The sequence below is a fragment of the Toxotes jaculatrix genome, chromosome 15, assembly GCF_017976425.1.
Source record: "Toxotes jaculatrix isolate fToxJac2 chromosome 15, fToxJac2.pri, whole genome shotgun sequence".
Lineage (NCBI taxonomy): Eukaryota > Metazoa > Chordata > Actinopteri > Toxotidae > Toxotes > Toxotes jaculatrix.
Genome location: NC_054408.1, coordinates 12,830,087 through 12,852,119, shown reverse-complemented (window position 1 = coordinate 12,852,119; position 22,033 = coordinate 12,830,087). Strand labels below are relative to the sequence as shown.

Here is a 22,033-nt window from a genome sequence, read left to right as displayed (position 1 = left end):
AGCAAATGCCAAACTACTGTGTTGACAATTCCGTTCCACCGAAAGTTAGTGGAAACAAATGCATCCATTTTAGGTTAGTCAGCACAAGGTCATGATGCTGACAGGTTGCAGATAAATTGAAGTGGGCCTATTTGAAGCTTCAAAGTGACAGTTCATATCTCAAGTTGTGTGTGAGTTGGGAACAGATTGACAGAATGAAGCATACCTCTTTAGAGGTTAGTCGCTGTAGGTTGACCTTGTCGGATTAACATCACTACAAGGATTGTTTTATTTTATGTTTTCCGAGAGTGATCAGACAGTTAAGAAGTTTGTGTTGCTGTTGTATGGACGTTGTTCCTCAATTGTTCAGTTTTTCCTTTTTACCAATACTGTGTTGTATTCTCCTAAATAGGTATAGTGCTACAGTCATAGTGACTGTGGTCTTTTACACTTAATTTAAGATTATTGCATATCAGATGCACTTTATCAATGCACTTGATGCAGAAGAAGGGCATGGTCTTGAGTGCCTACTGTACTATACATTATGTAAACCATATGTGGTGTATTGTAACAAGGGGCTACACTTTTTACTCTGAACTACGACAATATATTTCACATTTATTTATTTATTCCGTTTCATTCTCAAAGGCCACAGCAGAGCAGAGTATTTGCTCACTTCAGAAGTGAGCGTCTGTCTTTGAAACACTCCATCACTAACTAAAACTCATTTAAAGCCTGTAAAACTTATCCAATAAGAAAAACTCAGTGGTAAAATACAGTTATTTCATGAAAAACATTAACTGGTATTTTGTGTGTTATCTCTCTGTCCAAGGCAAAAAGGCAAATCATTTACCAATCAGACGCAATATTACTGCAGTTGACTACAGAAGTGTCTTCTTAAACTTGATTTTGTACCATACCACAATCAGAACATTGTTTTTTGTAATGCTTTGCTTTGTTTCAGAATAAACCAAATATTCTAGTAACTATGAAAACCATGTGCACAGACATACATTAAAACTCAGAGCTTTTTTCCAGGAGTTGGATATCCCTATGTTGTTACAATTACATCACAAACATGTACAATTCAGTGCTGAGGGCAGTTGATTGATCAGTACGTTTGCAATTGATTTCTTGCATCACAGCACAACGTGTGGAAGTATTCTATTACACTATCACATTCAGATCAGGAAAAAGCTCTCAGTGGCAGGGCACCCAGAGAGATGCCATGCAGTCTGTAGTGCATTCATATTTAATACTGCAAAGGTCTGGCTAACACATCATACCAGTCAGGCCTATTAGTAGGATGGATCTTTTCCTCCCAGGGCTCTGTCTCAGGCTCTGAGGGAAAAGTGGGCTCTTTTCATTTTGAGGGAGAGGAGCAAGAATCTTACCTGGAATTGATCATTGTCATGTCAAATCTTAATTTTACAGACAGAAGAGCAGATAATGAGATCTAATTTTACCACAGCTGGCAGGAATTCATGTGTGTGACAGCCATCTCTAGGCTCATTATAGCCTGCCACTTCCTGAGATGACGATCTCTGACCAGAGAACTGTATCACACCCAACTTCCTCTTCTCCATCTGAAGCTGTTCACATAGTTTGTTGGTAGGAATTTGTTTCCAGAAATAGAGATGATTAGCCTGAGGTTAAGATTACACATTAATCATTAAATATTATTTTCAATTGAATAATATTTCAATATAAGTGACAATATAAGTCTGCTTTTCAAAGCGATGTCAACCTCTAATCTGAGCTCCTTATCTATTCTGACCCTCAGGCCTTTCTCATGCTGGAGGCTAGCTGTTCACTCTGAAGGTGCAGGATGAAAAGATGGCACAGCTGCTTGTACCACCAGGTCCAGACAGCTTTGTCCCCTTTAGTCGTGAGTCCCTCAAAGCCATCGAGGGAAAGATTGCTGAGGAGAACGCCAAGAAACCCAAGGGCGAGAAGAAAAAACGCAATGATGAAAATGCGCTCAAGCCCAGCCGTGACCTGGAGGCAGGCAAATCACTCCCTCTTCTGTATGGGGACATTCCTAAAGGCATGGTGTCGACGCCGCTGGAGGACCTGGATCCCTACTACTGTAATCAGAAAGTAGGTTTTTTAAATCAGGATTCAAATTTTGATTTGATTTTGACCCAAAAAAAAAAAAAAAAACTTTCTTCTACAAATATAGTTTGCTCGTCATCATTTTCATAAGACCTAAGTACTGAACTGCTATTTCAGAGAATAAACAAGAATGAACTTTCACAGGGGCATTTTATCTTAACTGTGTTCATTCATATACTTTATACGAGGTTAAAAACTAAAGAGGCTGATATAGAGTTCTAATGAGGACTCTCATTTATCACTGTGTGCATTTGCTATTATGGCAGCGCTGTCATCCAGAGGCTTTGAGTCTTAGATGAGAGGAATACGAGGCGAGTAAAAAGGATTTATATGAGGTTCATCAGCAATATACAAAACATGACTAATGATTTGTACACTGAAAGGTGTACTGTAAATGATGGGGCTAAAGTACTCTTTGATTAGCATTTGTAAGTAATCGTATGATTCTTTCAATTATTATTTTTTTAAACCATACTGAGACATTGCAAGTCAGTCTAATAGAAATATTTTCATATATCTCTCTTTTTCTCTCAGACCTTCATAGTATTAAACAAAAGAAAGGTCATCTTCCGCTTCAACGCCGATCCTGCCTTGTACCTCCTGAGTCCCTTCAACCCTCTTAGAAGAATATCAATTAAGATTTTGGTACACTCATATCCTTTCATCACAATATTAATTTGATACGCATTAATTATGTTTTTGTTGAGCCCACACTAAATCTGTGGTTTCTTACCTATACCCGATTACTTTGTCAAAATAAGCCAAGGGTGTACTGTTTACATTGCTCCTTTGTTGGAGATGTGATAAATTATACCCAAAAGGTTTTAATTCCACAGTAAAACAAATGACTTCCTTGACAACTGCCTGTAAATTGTTCAATGTGGTGATCATGTGCACTATCCTCACCAACTGTGCATTCATGACACTGAGCAGACCACCTGAATGGGCAAAGAATGTAGAGTAAGTTTTCTATGAGTTTCACATTGAATCACATATACATGCTGTATCATAAATTTGTCACACACATGAATGCCATGTAGACTAACAGATGCATTATTTTTTACCAACAGATATACATTCACTGCAATCTATACCTTTGAATTCCTCGTTAAAACTTTAGCTCGAGGGTTTTGTATAGGAAAGTTCACATTTCTAAGAGATCCCTGGAACTGGCTGGATTTCTGTGTCATTGTTATGGCGTAAGTACTTTTAAGTCACTTGAAATAATGCTTGAACGGCTGTTGCACTTTTTCTTGAAAGGTTCCATGGCAAAGAGCTATCATTTAGTTCAACAGCATTTTTTAGGTCTTAAAGGATAAAGCTGGTGTTATTCCATGTTTTTCTCACAAAAACAAACGAGTTTGGGGCCTAGTGCATATCTTTTACTATTACTCATCACAGTAGCCTTGTTATTGTTTTACCTTCACCAATGTGCATGTCTCAGTTCATAGTGTTGCTTCACCTGATATTGTATGTACTAAAATGTAATCATGTACTTTATGTATTTACAGTAGGATTGTTGGCTTCACTCTATGTTAAATGTGTTACTGTCTGAGTCAATTCACCAGATTAATTTTAAGTTTCCCCGCAGGTATGTCACAGAGTTTGTAAACCTAGGCAACTTTTCAGCTCTTCGCACATTCAGAGTGCTGAGAGCTTTCAAAGCTATTTCAGTCATCCCAGGTAAGCAGTTGGAGCGAATGCGTGTTTGTTTGCCTCTTGCATGCTGCATCTCAACCTCCCCTTCTCCAGCAATTTCCTCTCCTCTTGCAACTGTCATGATGTGTGTGTGGGATGCTCCGTGACCCCACCTGTACACCTCCTTATCACAGATATGTCACAAAGTTTTTGAGAAATCTGAACATCCACGATCCTAAACACAGTCTTGGGCATCCCAGGTGAGAGCTAATTGATGAATGAATCAGTGTCTTTGGGTCTTTAATGGATCAGTTTCTGGATCCAGCTTTTTGACTGTCATACCACAGCCTTGTGTGTTCCCCCTGAACAACCTTTGCTCTCCTTTGCCTGTGGTTTATGAAGGCACAAAGTCATGTAATCTGTGGTGAGGGTGTGTCCCATTAATTGTTGCATGTACATCACTTGACAGACAGGCATGATCCTAATTTCCTTGTGTTACTTTCCTTGCTACACTGAGTTTTGACTGGTAAACAACCTCCATTGTCATGAAATTGAGGACAGAATGTTCTAGTGTTTGCTATTGAAACACACCATAATTGTGAAAGATCCTCATCTCATGGCTTGTTCTCTAGTATTGTTTGCACATGCGTACGACTTTGGTTAACAAGTGATACTACATCTGTCAGGCCTGAAGACCATCGTTGGTGCATTGTTCCAGTCAGTGAAGAAGCTTTCTGATGTGATGATCCTCACCGTCTTCTGCTTAAGCGTCTTCGCCCTCATAGGGCTGCAGTTGTTTATGGGCCATCTAAAGCAAAAGTGTGTACTGGTCCCCAAAAACAAAACAGCCGTCAACTGGACTCAGTACTCGCTCAATGAGAGTGAGTATATCTCTGTTCTGCTGTTATTTGGTCTCCAAGAAGATCCTGCTTGGAATAAAAGCATTAAAGATACAACATATGTAAGGGATAAATGGGAAGTTATGTGATTAGGAATGCTTGCACTGTTGAGACTGCTGGCAACCACAGTCCTCACTGCAGATAGCAAAACAGTGGTTTTCCTTCTCTGCTCACCAGGTAATTATTATTACCTTCCTGGCAAACGAGATCCATTGCTTTGTGGAAACGGCAGTGAAGCTGGGTAAGTTTATTCCCTGACTGCTGGAAGACTGGATAAAATATAGAATGTAATGCTTGGATGACGCATCTGTTTTGGTACGGAACATTATTGAATGAATAGGCAGAAATGTAATTCCTTCAGAGCTTCACCGACTCTCTGTTTGTTACAGGCAGTGTCCGGAGGGGTTCCTGTGCTTCAGAGTGGGAAGGAACCCAGACTATGGTTACACCAGCTTTGACTCATTTGGCTGGGCCTTCCTTTCTCTGTTTAGACTGATGACACAGGATTACTGGGAAAACCTTTACCAGCAGGTAGGCAGTAGAAGTAGGAAGACCAAATAATTTATAAATGTGATTTTCAGTTGTGCTTTTTTGATCAAGCTGCAACAATGTAAATTACTAAATGTAAATATAAATTAAAACTCGAATCAAAGGAATATAATGACTGGTTTAAAGAAAATGTTTTTGAAGAAAGCCATAAAGTCTCAGAATATGTTTGGAGAATTATAGCTGCTGCTAGAAGTGAGTTGCAGTGAATGATGCATGATGAATGTATGTATAACAGTGTTTAAGTTTCTGAATGGTTGAAAGACTGCTGTAAACTTAAACATTTCTTGAAAAAAAACAAAAAAACAAAGCAATTAGGACCCTGTAAGGCTCAAAAGGTGTTGACCTGATGCATGGTTCCAGGTGCTGTATTTGTACTGTCTCCATATCCAAACACATAAACAGGTCGTCCTTGCTGTCAAAGACAAAGCATTCTCATATTACAATATCGGGATTAAAGGGAACATTTTGAACATCCTGTTCAAACAAACCTCGAAATAAAGTGCAGGTGCATCTTGGCCATAGGTAACAAAGATGAGTCCCACCATGACTCAGGCAAACACACAATGTGAATGGCCTTAAAAAGGCATATAGGAGTCCAGTGAATAGGCCTTTGCTTAACTTTGTAATATCAACAAGGAGAACAAACAAAGCTGCCATGAGAAAGTCTTTTCACCACGGTGTGTAATTTGGTAGCATCATCTGTTTGGGACTATCAACAAGCTGTCTTTTGTGTCAGTATCTCTTGGTCATGCACTGTGATTCTATTTTTTTTTTTTAACTTTGATAGCAGTTACAAATAGTGTAATTGCTATTTCTTACAGAAGAAAACAACAGTGGGTGTATAATGAGCACAGCAACAACAGGCAAACAGTTTGCTGTATGCATTAAAACATGCATCCTGATTCAGTTATCCTGCATGTTAGTTACATTCGTGGTCAATATTGTACTGGGTACATGAAGCAAAAGTTTGACCTATGAATCTGCACAGCAGACTCATCAGCTACATTGGCCTCATGGTGGCACAACAGCAAATCACAAAGTATGTGTGTGTGTTTGTGTTCTTCCAGACATTACGGGCATCTGGGAAGCCCTACATGTTGTTTTTTGTGCTGGTGATCTTCCTTGGTTCCTTCTACCTGGTCAACTTGATCTTGGCTGTAGTGGCTATGGCCTATGAGGAGCAGAGCCAGGCCACCATTAAGGAGGCTAAGGAGAAGGAGGAGGAGTTTCAGGCCATGATGGAGCAGCTGAGACGGCAGCAGGAGGATGCTCAGGTACACGTCGATCCATTCCCATATATGTTATTATTTCACCATACCATCTTGTTTGCCTATCTTGTTCTATAGTACCGGAAATTAGACAGATTATGCTGAAGTTTGAAAAGAAATATTTTCATGGATATCATACACTCTTCAACATGTTTAAAGACTACACACAAAGAAAAGACAATTTTTGTTGTCTTTTGTAAATGTTTTTCCCTAAGAAATATATGTGTAATACTTGCCCCTCAGTTACCTACACAATAGTGAGTATATTTTTATATATATCTTTTATTATATCTGAGATATGATTTTAAATGCTTATATGTCTTTGTATACTTGATAAAAAGGATTCCACCACCATCTTGTGTGGTTTCCAATTGGTAAAGAGTATAGATGATGTGTGTAGGATCAGAGCCAATTCTTTTGATTTTTTATCAGTATAATAATGTTTATTAAAATTTTGCCAACCAACCATAAACAACGTATTAAGATAATAAAGATCAATAACCTTTAATAATCCCGGAGGGAAATTAGTTTGCCATAGCAGCACATATTTACATAACATACAAAACAATACAATTATAAATAGACAGATTAAGAACCTAAATGAAATTCAAATAAAATTCAGTGCACAGTTCTGGAAGCTACAAGTGTATTACACAGTCTGATGGCCTCAGGCAGAAAGGACTTGCTGTAGCACTCCTTTAAACATCTGGGCTGCACCAGTCTGTTCCTAGAACAGCTGTTTCTCAGGTGTGCCAGGACCAACCTTTCTATGACCCTCATTATGTGGGAGGTTAGAGCTAGCATGTAGTCATTCAGTCCCGCAGGGCGTCCTTTCTTAGGCACTGGGACCAGGCACAATGTTTTCCATAGCTCTGGGACTCTCTGGTGGTACAGGCTCATGTTGAACAGGTGCTGCAGGACTCCACACAACCGGCTCCCACATGCTTTAAGTACATGTGGGCTTATGCCATCCTGTCCAGGTGCTTTTCCGGGATGGAGCCTCTCCAACTCTCTCCTCACTTGATCAGCAGTAAAACTTAGAGTAGCTGTACTGTCAGAAGGTGCAGGAGAGTCATTAGGTGAGTGAAGGGGAGAAGATGTCAGACTCTGGGCCTGTGGGCTGCAACTGGTGAGTGGTAGGTGGGGCAGTGGCTCAGTGATAGAGCTGGCCTTCTGTTTTTTCATTAAGTAAGCTATATATAGTATAAAAATGTTGTGTGCTCTTGAATTTCCTTGGTTCTCAAAACACCAAAGTACTCGGAAGCTTGAAATTAAACCTTAACATCTTCATGAACACGTCTATGAAGTTGAACATATCTCCAACACAGAGACAATATAAGAATCACAGAGATTTATCCCGCCCCCCACCCCTCCTCTATTTCCTCCTCTATTTCCTCCTCTATTTCCTCCTCTATTTCCTCCTCTAGGCAGTGGCAACTGCAGCTGCTGCTGAAACCAAGGAGGTCAGTGACAAACCGGGTGGCACTGAGAGCTCCTCTGACACCTCCAAGTTCAGCTCCAAAAGTGCCAAAGAGAGACGCAACAGGCGAAGAAAAAGGAAGGAGGAGGAGGGCAAAGGGGCTGATGAGAAGTTCCCTAAATCAGAGTCGCAGGACAGTATAAAGAAGGCTCGCTGCCGCTTCTCTGTGGATGCAAACCTGCTCAACTATGACATGAAATGCTCATCCGCACATCAGGTTTGTTGCCAACACAGTGTGATTTGTCTGAGAAAACAGCATTCAGTACTGTACACGTTCAATAATTCGCTATGTATTTTTGCTAATTTTCCTAATTTTCCTCATCCCTCATGAGTTGCTGACAGATTTTGTGCAAACTTTCATGACATACAGCTAAGCTTAATGCAATGTTTCTTTCACTGCTATCGCAATGACAGTTTTTTTTCTTTTTCGGTATCATAATCACCATCATCATCATCCTTGCAATCATCATCTTCTTCTTCTTCATCATCATCAACTTCTTATATTCTTGTAATTTTCAATCACCATCAGGATGCATTTTTAATTTTACAGTTTTCCTTCTTACAGTCGTCATCATCATCATCTTTTTCTTCATCATGATCACCATTGTTACCGTTCCTGGTCATTACCAACATGTATTTTTAATTTTGCATCATCATCATCATCATCTTGCAGGTTTTTTCTTCACCTCATCGCAGAAATCACTTTTTTTCAGTTGCACAGTCATTGTCATCGCCGTACTTTGTTCTTTACAGTCAGCATGTATCATATATCTTCTGAAGAATATCTTTCTTTCCTAGTCCTTTCTGAGTTTTCGTGGACCCCTGTTCTCATCCAGACGCAACAGCAGGACCAGCCTTTTCAGTTTCCGAAGCCAAGCACAGGACGTTGGCTCAGAGAATGAGTTTGCTGACGATGAGAACAGCATTTTTGGGGACAACCTGAGTCGAAGGGGCTCTTTATTTCTTCCCCAGAGGTTTGATCGACGCAGCAGCAGTATAAGCCAGTGCAGCTTCTTGTCGCATCTTCTGCTTCCACCCAATGGAATCAAGCACAGCTCTGTAGACTGCAATGGGGTCGTGTCTCTGGTGGGTGGGAATTCTCTTCCATCGTCACCTGTGGGGCTCCTTCTGCCTACAGTGACACTAGATATGGCTTCCGTCGGAGACAATGTAAGAAAGGGTTGTCTAATCCAGCTGGTCTTATTTCAATTTCCTGTAGCTGTGTCTGACTCACACCATGTATATTTCAGGCCATTGAGAACAAATCACACTAGCAATACTTGACGTAATCACTGATCATTTTCCAAACCATGGAAAAGGTTTTAAATTGTTTCCTATGTTCCATGCAGCTATTGGTTAGCTGTGTTTACTTATTGAATTGTTTTGTGTTAAAGTTACATTTGCAAGCAGGGACTATTTTGAAAACTCTTTTGGTACACTCATGGTACACTGAGAGAAGGTGGTAGTTGTGTGTTAGTTAGCCGTTACATTTTTAAAAATTTGATATGAGCTTTACAGTAAGATATTCTTATTAGAAATATGCAGCTTTCTGATGAACAGTTAATTTTTGCTGCATAGCACGGTGTTAGTAACACAAAACGCTGACCCTTTAATTCTTGTTTGTAGCTGCTGTGCATCCACAGCCATGTGTTAAGTTATTTTCTGTAACACAGTTGGATCTGTAACAATCATCTCTATCTCTAGGCTGACACCACTGACACAGAGTACAAACAAGATGGCGGAGAAACAAACCAGGAGTGTATGGACTTCCTTGATGGCCCAGAGGCCAGGCAAAGAGCCTTTAGCGTAGCTAGTGTCATAACCAGCACAATGGAGGGTAGGTATACTACAACAAGGCATGAGTATCATATCTTTATTAAAGCGTGGATAATAGATAAGATAATATAATTTTTTCTTGTACAAATATACTCATTTTTGTTCTGTCATCATCTGGTGCATCAGAGCTTGAAGAGTCGAGGCAGAAGTGTCATCCTTGCTGGTACAATTTTGCCCAAACCTTCCTCATCTGGGAATGTTGTCCAGCATGGTTAAAGATCAAGAGGGTGGTGCAACTAATTGTGATGGACCCATTCGTGGACCTCACCATCACCATCTGCATTGTACTCAACACATTGTTTATGGCCATGGACCATTATCCAATGACCACAAATTTCTCCAAGATGCTGTCTGTGGGGAATCTGGTGAGTGGAGTGTAGAGTGTAGCATGCTGAAAATGTTTTTCCAAAATAGGTATCATGTTTATTAATGGCCAGTATTTCTGTTTTTTTAAATAAAGGTATTCACTGGCATCTTCACTGCTGAAATGGTCCTCAAGATTATTGCACTGGATCCATACTATTACTTTCAGGAGGGATGGAATATTTTTGATGGAATCATAGTCAGTTTAAGCTTGATTGAGCTTTGTCTGGAAAAAATGGGTGGCATGTCTGTTCTGAGATCATTCCGACTGGTAAGGCTAAATATTTACTGTATGTGTCATGCCTTATGTGTTCAGCTGCACTTCAGAAACGTGTGAAATGACTGATGATGTTTTCTTTTCTTTTCTTTTTACAGCTGAGAGTATTCAAGTTGGCTAAATCGTGGCCCACTCTTAACACACTGATCAAAATAATTGGGAATTCAGTGGGGGCTTTGAGCAACCTGACCTTGGTGCTGGCCATTATCGTCTTCATCTTTGCTGTGGTGGGCATGCAGTTGTTCGGAAAGAGCTACAAGGACTGTGTGTGTAAAATCTCTCTTGACTGCACTCTGCCCCGTTGGCACATGAATGACTTCTTCCATTCATTCCTCATTGTGTTCCGAGTGCTTTGTGGAGAGTGGATAGAGACCATGTGGGACTGTATGGAGGTGGCTGGGACGGCCATGTGCATCATTGTCTACATGATGGTCATGGTTATTGGAAACCTTGTGGTACATTATCATCTCTTATTGTCAATTCATGAGTCCAACTCGTCACAGCCTTTTAGATGATGATGCTGATTGATTTAAAGAATAACCATTCGTAATGCAGTTTTATAGCTACATGTTTTGTTCTTATCATAAAGTACAAATGCTAGAATATAACACAGCCGTACACTAAGTAATGTCATTATCTACTAGGTGCTGAACCTGTTCCTGGCCCTGTTGCTGAGTTCATTCAGTGCCGACAACCTGGCAGCGACGGATGATGACAATGAGATGAACAATTTGCAGATTGCCATTGGACGGATTCACAGAGGCATTGCCTTCGTCAAGTCCGTGCTTCGAAGCAGGTGCAGCAGTCTCAGTAATAAAAAGAAAGGGAAATGTGATGACAAAGCACTGGATGAGCTCCACAAACCTTTAGGGCCGAATGGTGTCCCCAACCATACCATCAAAGACTTTGCTAAGAATAGCAATGGAGATGTGACTGGCGTGGACAAAAATGGAGACAAGTACATAGTCAGCAGCAAGAGTGATGATTCTATAATGTCGTTCATCAACAATCCTAGTCTGACAGTCACTGTTCCTATCGCTGTGGGTGAGTCTGACTTTGAAAACCTCAACACGGAGGATTTCAGCAGTGCCTCATCTGATCCAGCAGGATGTCATGTGGTAAGGATGCTTTTGTGGATCGGCCTGATTGGTCAAGTTGCCTTTACTGTCAGAAATAATACTCCTTTGAAATCACGTCTTATCATCCATATCACAAGCAGGATATAGAAGGAAGTAGGATGTTCCTTTGCAGAAGTCACTTTTAGGCAGTTAGCCATGACAGCAAGGTATAAGTGTGCAATGTGACATTTCCCTTTAAGATCCCACATACCATGACCCTTTAATGAGAGGCCATATAGACAGGAAGATACCAGTGCGCAGATTATATTGTGCCATTTAAGTCTGAGAGCTGGTGAGCTGAATCTTCCTCTTAAGGGGGCTGTTTGCTGTGTATAAAAGCTCACAGTGTGAAAGAAAAAAAATAAACACACGGACTGTCTATGTATAATTGTTGCAAGGTTATCGTTGCTAATTTGCAATATTTTCCGTGAAGATCTGTAAGCAGTGTCATTGGTTCTGCTTGCTTGCTGCTGCTTTTAGCAACACTTTACCATATAGTATGTTATACTCATGTCAACAATTGTTTGCCTCATTTACATTAACCACTCAAGGATATATATGTACATAAAATTAAAAAACAACACTTAACAACATATTCAATTTCCACAGTGTAATCTTGACTTTACTCTAATTTAAAATGACGCACCTCTGACAGAAACAGAATAAATGGAGTGGCAACACAACACTGAATTCAGTGCTCACAGTATATGGCAGTAACATGCTTACATCATTGCCTGCACTGCATTAGCTGGTCCCAGGACAGCCCACTGCTCCTGCATTCTCCAGGAAGGCATTCAAGCTGTTCTCATCTATCAGCTATTAGGAGACACACCCTGTAGAAAGCCATACAACAACAGGCTGAAGGAGAGACGATGTGGCAACTGTACAACAGTTAGCCTTCTGACTGTTGTACAGTGTCTCTAGTTTTTATATATATATATATAGTATACATTATATAGGACTGACTGCAAAGTACTGTGTCTCTTTTGTCTCTACCTGTCAAAAAACTGTGAGAGTCTGGTATTTTCTCCACATAAATAGAGTTGATGAGTGTAATGTGGACTCCTTATTGGCTTCTGTGTTTATGAGCAACAAATACTGATTCATGCATGTTCTTCAATTTAGCCATCATTCATTTGATTCAGTTTTGAACTGACTGCATGTCAGTGAGTCCTCACAACTTCCTTAAACAGACAGCAGATATCTGTTTCAGTTGCAATTAAAACATACCAAATACATGTCTTGTGCAAGCGTTTTTTTTTTTTAACTTTTTTGTAAAAATTACTTTGAGAAGAGATGTGGAATGACAGGCTCTCAACATGTCAGACCCTTACATTTACCATGGTTCTATTATATTTGCTCACCTAAGACTAGTTTTACTCTGCTTCTTCCGCAGATTGTAGAAGACGATGAACAGCTCAGCTCCTCCGAGGGCAGCACTGTGGATGGTATGGCAGCTGGGGAGAGAGAATCTATAGACATCGAACAAATAGAGTCTTTGGATCCTGATGCCTGCTTTCCTGATGGTGAATACTGCTGCAACCACAGCCGCCACCACTGAGTCTACTACTACAGCATTGGTGTTAATCTGATGCTTACACTAAATCACTATCTCCCCTTTGTCTCTGCCAAGGCTGTGTGCAAAAGTTCCAGTGCTGTCAGGTAAATGTGTATGTGGGCTGGTGGAAAGTGTGGTGGAACCTGAGAAAGACCTGCTACCTAATAGTGGAGCACAACTGGTTTGAGAGCTTCATCATCTTCATGATCCTGCTTAGCAGTGGGGCGCTGGTAAGTGTCTGCCGGATGTAAAATGTCCGTAAAGTTATTTTTGTCTCAGTCTCACCTTTAACAGTCTTTTCTGCTGCTATGGTTTTGGTACCAATGTAGAAAAGTTTGCTGTGTAATGTAAATTTGAGATTTTGAATAAGACAAGGCAACTTTCCCTTGTAATGAATATATTTTGGATGTCAAGCATTTACAAGTTACTCCTCAGAGCTTTCTATAACATTAACAGGGACGGTTTCTTTCAGTGATTGTTTTTGCATTCCTGAAATTGTATTCAGATTCACAGTTATTTATTCACTATAATTTTCTTCACATCAAGGCATTTGAAGATATCTACATTGAAAAAAGGAAGACCATTAAGACGGTGTTGGAGTTTGCAGACAAAATCTTCACCTACATCTTCATTCTGGAGATGTTATTGAAGTGGGTGGCATATGGATTCGCCAAGTACTTCACAAATGCCTGGTGCTGGCTTGACTTCATCATTGTTGATGTAGGTTGAAACACCTTTGCTCTTATAGAAACACTCAAGTTTTTTTTACACAAGTCGTATGCGTTTATTTACTTAGAATGAATTGCGTGTTATGTGTCTCCTTACTGAGAGTAATGTGTCTACTTTCAACGTGTGTGTGCATGTGTTCCAGGTCTCACTGGTCAGTATGGTAGCCAACATCATGGGATATTCTGATCTCGGTGCCATCAAATCTCTGAGAACCCTGCGAGCTCTGAGGCCCCTGAGAGCCTTGTCACGATTCGAGGGCATGAGGGTAAGGGTCATTAGATTTCCTCATCCACTCTGAGTCATGGTGCACTGTCTGCCGCCAGCTCACTGCACTGATACAGAGCACAGGCACTCTGAAGTCTCACTCTGCAGAAGAGCAGCAGAAACCCCAAAGATTTGTTGCATGTAAATGAAGCATTCCTCTCTTTTCCTTATCCTCTTTCTCCAATGGTTTTTGTATTTGTCCTCGGGGTTTTCTGAAATATTTAAATGATAGTTTATTATATGACTTTCTTTCAAATTATTCTCTAATTATAGACCAGTGACACAGGATTTTGATTAAAACAATAGTTTGGCAATTTGAGTTTCCCTGTTCTGAGTATGAAAATATACTCACTATACAGTACCCTTAAAAATTCCGCAAGGGAGCAAAAAAAACAAAAAAACAAAACAGTAGCATCTGTGACACACTGTACACTACTTTCTGATAAGTATCCAACAATGCAGTGGTCCTTCATATTTAACAGACAGATACAACAGTGGTATAGCTCCACCCCTCTAACTCTTAGCAAGAAATCAAATAAGCAGATTTCCCAGAAAGTCCTTTAGGTGGTGCCTTGTCTGTTGTAACAAAAATAAAGTAACAATTTTGTTACTTCTCATACCATTACAGTATTTTGCTGTGCAATGCAAGCACAGTCTAAACAGGAGTTGGTAACTTATGTAACTTAAAGGGGAGGGTTGTCAGCTGCTGAAATCAATGTAACATATTGATTAGTTGCTTTCATACTGTGGTGGTCTAGATTTACAGCACTGTTATGATGATGGTCTTTCCTCACGTGGTAGCCAGTGAATTCCCTCATTTGCATGAACAGTTTCTCATGTGCATCAGTAGCTCTACATTCATTTCACTGTTTTGGATATTGTTTGCTCAGTTCTTTAACATGATTTCTTCATGTTTTATTTATGTTTCTGTTTACAGTAAGCAAATTTTGTGGCGTCCTCCTGCCTCTACAAGGTGTTTTGTTTCAATGTTTCTCTTAAATTTAGATGTAACCCATTAAAACCACTTTAGATACATAGAATACTACTATCTGATTGATCTCCTGCCTCCTCACCTAATTATTTTCCCACCTTTACCATGCAGTTACCATTGTATCGGAACTTTAGTCTTAGTCATAGCTGTGATAAGCTCATGCTGATGTGTATGTTGGCACTGAAACATCCACTCTTGTGTTTTCCTGTTCTTACCATTACCAGAGTATGCAGTGTTGTGTATCAACCAGACATTCAGAAGTCTCTGTCTGCTGTACAAACAGGGTTTGTTTCTGTCTTGGTGTACAGGTAGTTGTCAATGCCCTGCTAGGAGCCATTCCTTCCATCTTCAATGTGCTGCTGGTATGTCTCATATTTTGGCTCATCTTCAGCATCATGGGAGTCAACTTATTTGCGGGGAAGTTCTACCATTGTGTCAACAGAACCACAGATGAGCGTTTCCTTCCATCAGACGTGCGATACAAGAATGAATGTTTGGCTCATGGCAATGCTACTCGCTGGAAGAATGTCAAAATCAACTTTGACAACGTGGGAATGGGTTACCTTGCATTACTGCAAGTGGTAAGGAACTAAATAATTTGTAAATGTTAGATAATCACACAATTTGTTTTTATTTTATTATAACAATTGTATGTTAATGTTGTAAGCATGTCAATGTGTTATTTGTGGAATTGGTGGAAAATTGGCAATGATGGAAAGATCAAAGGGTTAGTGCAGTATATTTAGGGCCCGAGCACCGAGTGGTGCGAAGGCCCTATTGTTTTTCTAATGTTTATTATTATTATTATTATTATTATTATTCCTCCCAAACAACTGCATTTTTCAACCCCTTCCCATGCTCTAAAACGCCTGAAATTTTGCACACTCATCAGGTCTGGTGAAAAATTTGATATTTTGTGGTCGTTGTAAATGGGGGGGGCCAAATGGCTCCGCAGCGCCCCCTTGAAATTTTCAAAACCCCCCTCCCATTGGGCTTAGTTTGTCATAGGTGCATGAAAATTGGTACACATGTTGATCATACCGAGACACACCAAAAAGTCTCTTGACACCATGACCTCAACCCAACAGGAAGTCCGCCATTGTGGTCGGAAGTTGGCGATTTTGGCGAAATACACCATTGGTATGCGGACGAACTCGTGCTAGGGATTTCACCTGATCCACTTCATATTTGGTGGACCTCACCTCAAGACTATGATGATCAAAAGTTATCAAAGGCTTTTCTCTAAGTTAAAGGGCGTGGCCTCTGTGGCCCGCCAAAGTTTGGTGGCGTTTGGTGAATTTGCCATGACATTTTGAATGGCTCTCACGTCCACATACTTTATCCAAACATCTTCAAACTTCATGAGCTTGATCAGGGCTCTGCCCTGAACGCCTCCATATGTCAAACTCCCGCCTTACTCGTGGCGTCCCCTGCTGGTAACAGGAAATGACCTATTTTTACTCTGAAGTGTACTGCTCCTTAATAGTTGACACCATCGGCTTGGTTTCTGCTCTACAACCTTCCCAACTACTTGGTGAAGCTACATTATAAAGGCCGTGAAGCTGGGTGCAATGGCATCTGTGTGGCGGCGCGGCAACTGACGATCCCTCGCCGTGAAATTACGTTTGGATTTGTAATGACCTTAACCACCTCCTATGATCCTAAAAATTCATACACACGTTCTTGGGGGCTGGTCCTAGACTCTGATGGGGTTTTTGTAATTGGGCGGGGCAAAATGGCTCAACGGCGCCCCCTTGAAGATTTAAAATACCCCTCTCCATATGGGTTTTTTTGGAGTACGAAGATGAAAATCGGTACACATAAAGAACACTTCCTGACGCACAAAAAAGTCTCTTGACACCATGACCTCAACCTAGCAGGTAGTCGGCCATTTTGTTTTTGGCGGCCAAATTTCAGTGCTTTCCACCATTGGTATGCGGACGAACTCGTGCTAGGGATTTCACCCGATCAACTTCATATCTGGTGGACCTCACCTCAAGACCATGATGATCAAAAGTTATCAAAGGCTTTTCTCTAAGTTAAAGGGCGTGGCCTCTGTGGCTCGCCAAAGTTCGGTGGCGTTTGGTGAATTTGCCATGACATTTTGAATGGCTCTCACGTCCACATACTTTATCCAAACATCTTCAAACTTCATGAGCATGATGAGGGCTCTGCCCTGAACGGCTCCATATGTCAAACTCCCGCCTTACTCGTGGCGCCCCCTGCTGGTAACAGGAAATAACCTGTTTGTACTATGACGTGTACTGGGGAGAAGAGGAGAGGACATAGGAGGACTCTGGTACTCTTGGCTGCGCCGGCTGCGACTCCCGCGGGTCGCAAGGGGTGCGAGGGCCCGTCATCGCTGCTTGCAGCTTTAATTTTTATTGATATTGTCCATGTCCATACAGGCTACATTCAAGGGCTGGATGGACATCATGTATGCTGCTGTGGACTCTCAAAGCAAGGTAATCCCATTTTTGATGTACATCTCATCCTGTTTATATTCATTAAATCAAAGTAGTGCAGAGCAGCAGCTTGGACATGGCCTGGAAATGACTGCTGCTTAACATATTGTCTTAAGGGGCTATGTTTCATTCACTGTTTCATACTTGTTCTGTTGTCTGGCAACAGAAACACAAAAAACATGTAGGTGAGAATAATTTTATTGAGAATTCAGCTGTGAAATGAAAAAATGCTGTGTGCAATGTGAACTCAGATTGCGGGTTGCGGATCTTGGTAACTAAGTTCTTTATTAAAACAATGTGACCTTGTTTGGCTTTGCTGTAAACAAAGACACCAAAGGTCTCATCCAGTAGCGTTTGCTTCCTTTAGAATTCTAGAGCCTGTAAAATTGCACTTTTTACCACCAGTGGCCAAATCAGCCAGGACTGAAATCTTAAGTCTTAACTTCAACATACTAATATCTCTGCTTTCTGTCACTTTTATAGCCAGAAGAACAACCTGAGTATGAGATCAACCTGAGGATGTACTTGTATTTTGTTGTTTTCATAATATTTGGCGCCTTCTTCACACTCAATCTCTTTATTGGTGTCATCATAGACAACTTCAACCAACAGAAGAAAAAGATAAGTTTCAAATCTACTTTCTAAACAAAATTTGATATTTGTACTTGATATTCTAAGGGAAATGCAATTATGAAATACGTTATGTCCAGTTTCTCTTTCTGCAGTAACTCCTCATCACCTTTGCAGTGATTTAACATGCCTCACATTCCCTCTTTACTTTGGAGGTCAAGATATCTTCATGACTGAAGAACAGAAGAAATACTACAATGCCATGAAAAAGCTGGGGTCAAAGAAACCACAAAAACCTATTCCCAGACCATCAGTATGTAACTCTATTCATGACTGCATGTAATCTGCATTGCTAATCCACAGGAATTTCATAGCACCTAAAATGAATTCTGTGTTTCTGCCCTGTGTCTTTTTCAGAACAAGATTCAAGCATACATCTTTGACTTCACCACAAAACAAGCATTCGATATTGTAATAATGATTCTAATATGGCTTAATATGGTAGCCATGATGGTGGAAACCGCTGACCAGTCAAAGCAACAGGAAACAATTCTCTACTGGATTAATGTCGTATTCATTTGCATGTTCACTGGAGAGTGTTTGTTGAAGATGATCTCTCTTCGCCATTACTATTTCACAAATGGTTGGAATGTATTTGATTTCATCGTAGTCATTCTGTCTATCATTGGTACGACTCACCTCCTTTCGCTTGCCATAGATCTATATGCATAATCATTCATTTTCTCACTATACATGTGTTATACATGTGTTTATTTAATGTGTTCTGCTTTCTTTCCCTAGGTATGTTTCTCTCAGAAGTGATAGAGAAGTATTTTGTTTCACCAACCTTGTTCAGAGTCATCCGATTGGCTCGGATTGGCCGCGTCCTCCGCCTTATTAAAGGTGCCAAAGGAATCCGCACTCTCTTGTTTGCCTTGATGATGTCACTACCTGCCTTGTTCAACATTGGTCTCCTGCTCTTCTTGGTGATGTTTATCTATGCCATCTTTGGCATGTCGAATTTTGCTTATGTCAAGAAGGAAGCAGGCATTGATGACCTTTTTAATTTTGAGACATTTGGCAACAGCATGATCTGTCTGTTCCAGATCACCACCTCAGCAGGGTGGGATGGCCTACTAGCTCCCATTCTCAACAAACATGAAGATGATTGTAAGACTACCACGGAGCATCCTGGCAGTTATGTTAAAGGAGACTGTGGGAATCCTCCTGTGGGAATTGCCTTCTTTGTGAGCTATATCATCATCTGTTTCCTGATAGTGGTGAATATGTACATTGCAGTCATCCTGGAAAACTTCAGTGTGGCCACTGAGGAGAGTGCAGACCCACTAAGTGAGGATGATTTTGAAATGTTTTATGAGGTCTGGGAAAGGTTTGATCCTCGTGCAACACAGTTCATGGAGTACCATAAGCTGTCTGAATTTGCAGATGCTCTGGACCCACCATTACGCATAGCTAAGCCTAACAGACTTGAACTGATCTCCATGGATCTACCCATGGTGAGTGGGGAGCGCATTCACTGCCTGGACATCCTGTTTGCGTTCACAAAACGTGTTCTAGGCGAGGGTGGGGAGATGGACATCCTAAGAGAGCAGATGGAGGAGCGCTTCATGGCTTCCAATCCTTCCAAAGTGTCCTATGAACCAATCACTACCACTCTCCGTCGCAAACAGGAGGCTATGTCAGCCACTGTCATCCAGAGAGCATTCAGACGGTATGCAAGGGATCATGCTACTGGTAAGCCCTCTGACACATCGAATGATAATACTCAAAGGAATAAAACGCTCATTCACCAAGAGGTTGTTGTCCCAGACAAACTCAAAAAAAAATCTAGCATTGATAAAAGTAAATTAGCACCTTCATCTGCCTCTCAGTCATCATGTAACAGTATGACAACAAACGGAAACAACAAATATGAAAAAGACAAAAGTGAAAAGGAGGTTGTGAGCAAAGATGTCAGAGAGCAAGATATATAAAAGAATCTTGGAGGTGCAACAAAGACATTTTAATTAATGACAAAATGTTTACAACCTTTGAAAATGACTAAGACATCCACCGGGCTCCCTTCCTTAGTATGGATATCTATGCCAAACTGACCAAGCTTACTTGAGTCTAAAGGTTGGTGCCTAAATGGAAAGGTTGCTCATTCAGACTGCAGTGGGACCATTTTGGCTGTGTTCAGGTGCCAGGATGAATTTTGACTGTTTGTGATGATGGGCAACATTTCTCAAAGTGTTCTGAAAGACACATTAGTTAATGCTTTAACTTCTATTGCAGCTAGTTCTGCTATCCAGTGTCTTGAATTATTGTTATATCACTCACTCTTGTATTACCTTACTGACTTATTTTTCAAGCAGAAAAAAAATGTTTTAATGTTATTACTTTATGAATTCGTAGTTTGGTTAATTAACTTTTTATATACTTTTTTTTTTACTCTTCAAAGGGGTTGTTCCTTCAGAGGTAGCCTTTATTATGAGCAAAATTGCTTTAAGGCTAGTCCTGCTAACTCATAGCACTTAGAATACTTGACAAATCCAAGGAGACAGTGTCAGAGTTGTGGCAGTTAACAGTAAATGTAGACCTGCATGAATGTTTCTCCATGATTATGCATGCTAGAGTGTACTGTTTTCATTAGGCTCTCTCCCTCTCCATCATGCTTCATGATGCAAACTATACAGTGATGATGACATGGATGTTTTTTTTTACACATGACAGAAAGAGGACTTTAGCCAAACAAATCCAACAGAGTATGTCAAGTATGTTTGAGTATCAGTGTCAGAGCACTAACACTTTGCAGAAATTCTTTGTACATCCAGTTTTATTGAATCACCGAAATCATTCACATACTTCATCTCTGCTTGCTATATGCTGTTAATACAATTTATAATTTAAACATTTCTAATTATGTTCAAATTTTATCATGAAACTGTGCTAAAAAAAACAGACTCCTCAACTGAGGGTTTGTCCTTCAAAAAAAAAAAACCAAAACTGTGTTGTTTGCACACTGTAACTGACCCTGTTATAAGTTACCTCGCTTAACCACAAACCTAGGACAATTTGCTCTAGGGGGAGATCATCTGTAATATTGTAGCACAGCAGCATCAGTTAAAGTTTCTTCATTTTGTCTGTCTTCTTTCTTAGTTGTTTTTGATGATGAACCTCAGTGTGTATTGTATAATGATTATGCAATTATGGAATTTATGAAACATTATTACTATTTATTACCTGTCATATGAAACCAAATATATTCTCCATGTTTTGTTGTATTTGGGCAGATAGGAATATACATCCAGCAGGAGCTGTGAGGTGAAAAATGTAAATGTTATATGGACAAACTCCTCTGTTTGATTACTGGTGATGTTTTATGATTATGCTGTCTAAGCTCTTTTTATTCAAACTTTAACTGCATATTTTTTTTTGGAAATTGTGACCGTAAAAAAAAAAAAATTGGTAGCTGCTCTTTTATGTTTTTAGTCTGCTTTGTAAACTGTTTTTACACAGTTTACCTCTCAGTCTTTATCATGATAAATATCTAAATTGGATCAAAGATGGCTCAGAATATTCTGAATGATTGTCTCAAGGACATGGCATCACACATCTCATGTGCCCTTGCCTGTTTCCTACCGTTTACATTTTATAGTGGCAGTTAGTTGTGTAACATTTGTCAGTTCTTCCCATTACATCCATCCGAAACTGTGTCACAAGAACACCTGTCGTTCCATATTATAAAAATATAATTCCATTCATGTAAGTATATTGCATGTAATTAAAACTTTCAATACTTACACTATACTTTATGCATAATGAAAGAATGTTTTGATTACATAAAAATTAACATCTCCCATCATTCATATGCATAATGCTTGTAGTGTATAAATAAAGTGCATGCGAGACACTGCTATAACCCATTTCAGTG

General features: G+C 40.1%; 1 protein-coding gene across 6 annotated transcripts; it reads left to right on the top strand.

Annotated features, from left to right (window-relative positions):
• Positions 1-1,815: 1,815 nt before the first annotated feature.
• scn1laa (sodium channel, voltage-gated, type I-like, alpha) lies at positions 1,816-22,033 on the top strand. Of its 6 annotated transcripts, none has more exons than XM_041056426.1 (27): positions 1,816-2,079; positions 2,629-2,747; positions 2,965-3,054; positions 3,165-3,293; positions 3,686-3,777; positions 4,419-4,635; positions 4,777-4,872; positions 5,021-5,162; positions 6,248-6,454; positions 7,876-8,145; positions 8,727-8,922; positions 9,094-9,098; positions 9,633-9,765; positions 9,891-10,129; positions 10,225-10,398; positions 10,503-10,859; positions 11,049-11,519; positions 12,919-13,048; positions 13,156-13,310; positions 13,627-13,800; positions 13,952-14,074; positions 15,373-15,645; positions 17,473-17,529; positions 18,013-18,150; positions 18,308-18,412; positions 18,517-18,787; positions 18,901-22,033. In XM_041056426.1, the coding sequence occupies exons 1-27, from the start codon at positions 1,816-1,818 to the stop codon at positions 20,091-20,093; spliced, it is 5,820 nt and encodes a 1,939-aa protein (XP_040912360.1). In that variant the 3' UTR covers positions 20,094-22,033. The 6 variants fall into 6 exon arrangements, with proteins under 6 accessions (XP_040912360.1, XP_040912359.1, XP_040912357.1 ...); XM_041056425.1 differs by lacking the exon at positions 9,094-9,098 and adding an exon at positions 11,686-11,697 and having other exon boundaries at positions 4,419-4,691; positions 4,812-4,872; positions 8,727-9,014; positions 11,049-11,514; positions 12,929-13,048; XM_041056423.1 differs by lacking the exon at positions 9,094-9,098 and adding an exon at positions 11,686-11,697 and having other exon boundaries at positions 4,419-4,691; positions 4,812-4,872; positions 8,727-9,065; positions 11,049-11,514; positions 12,929-13,048.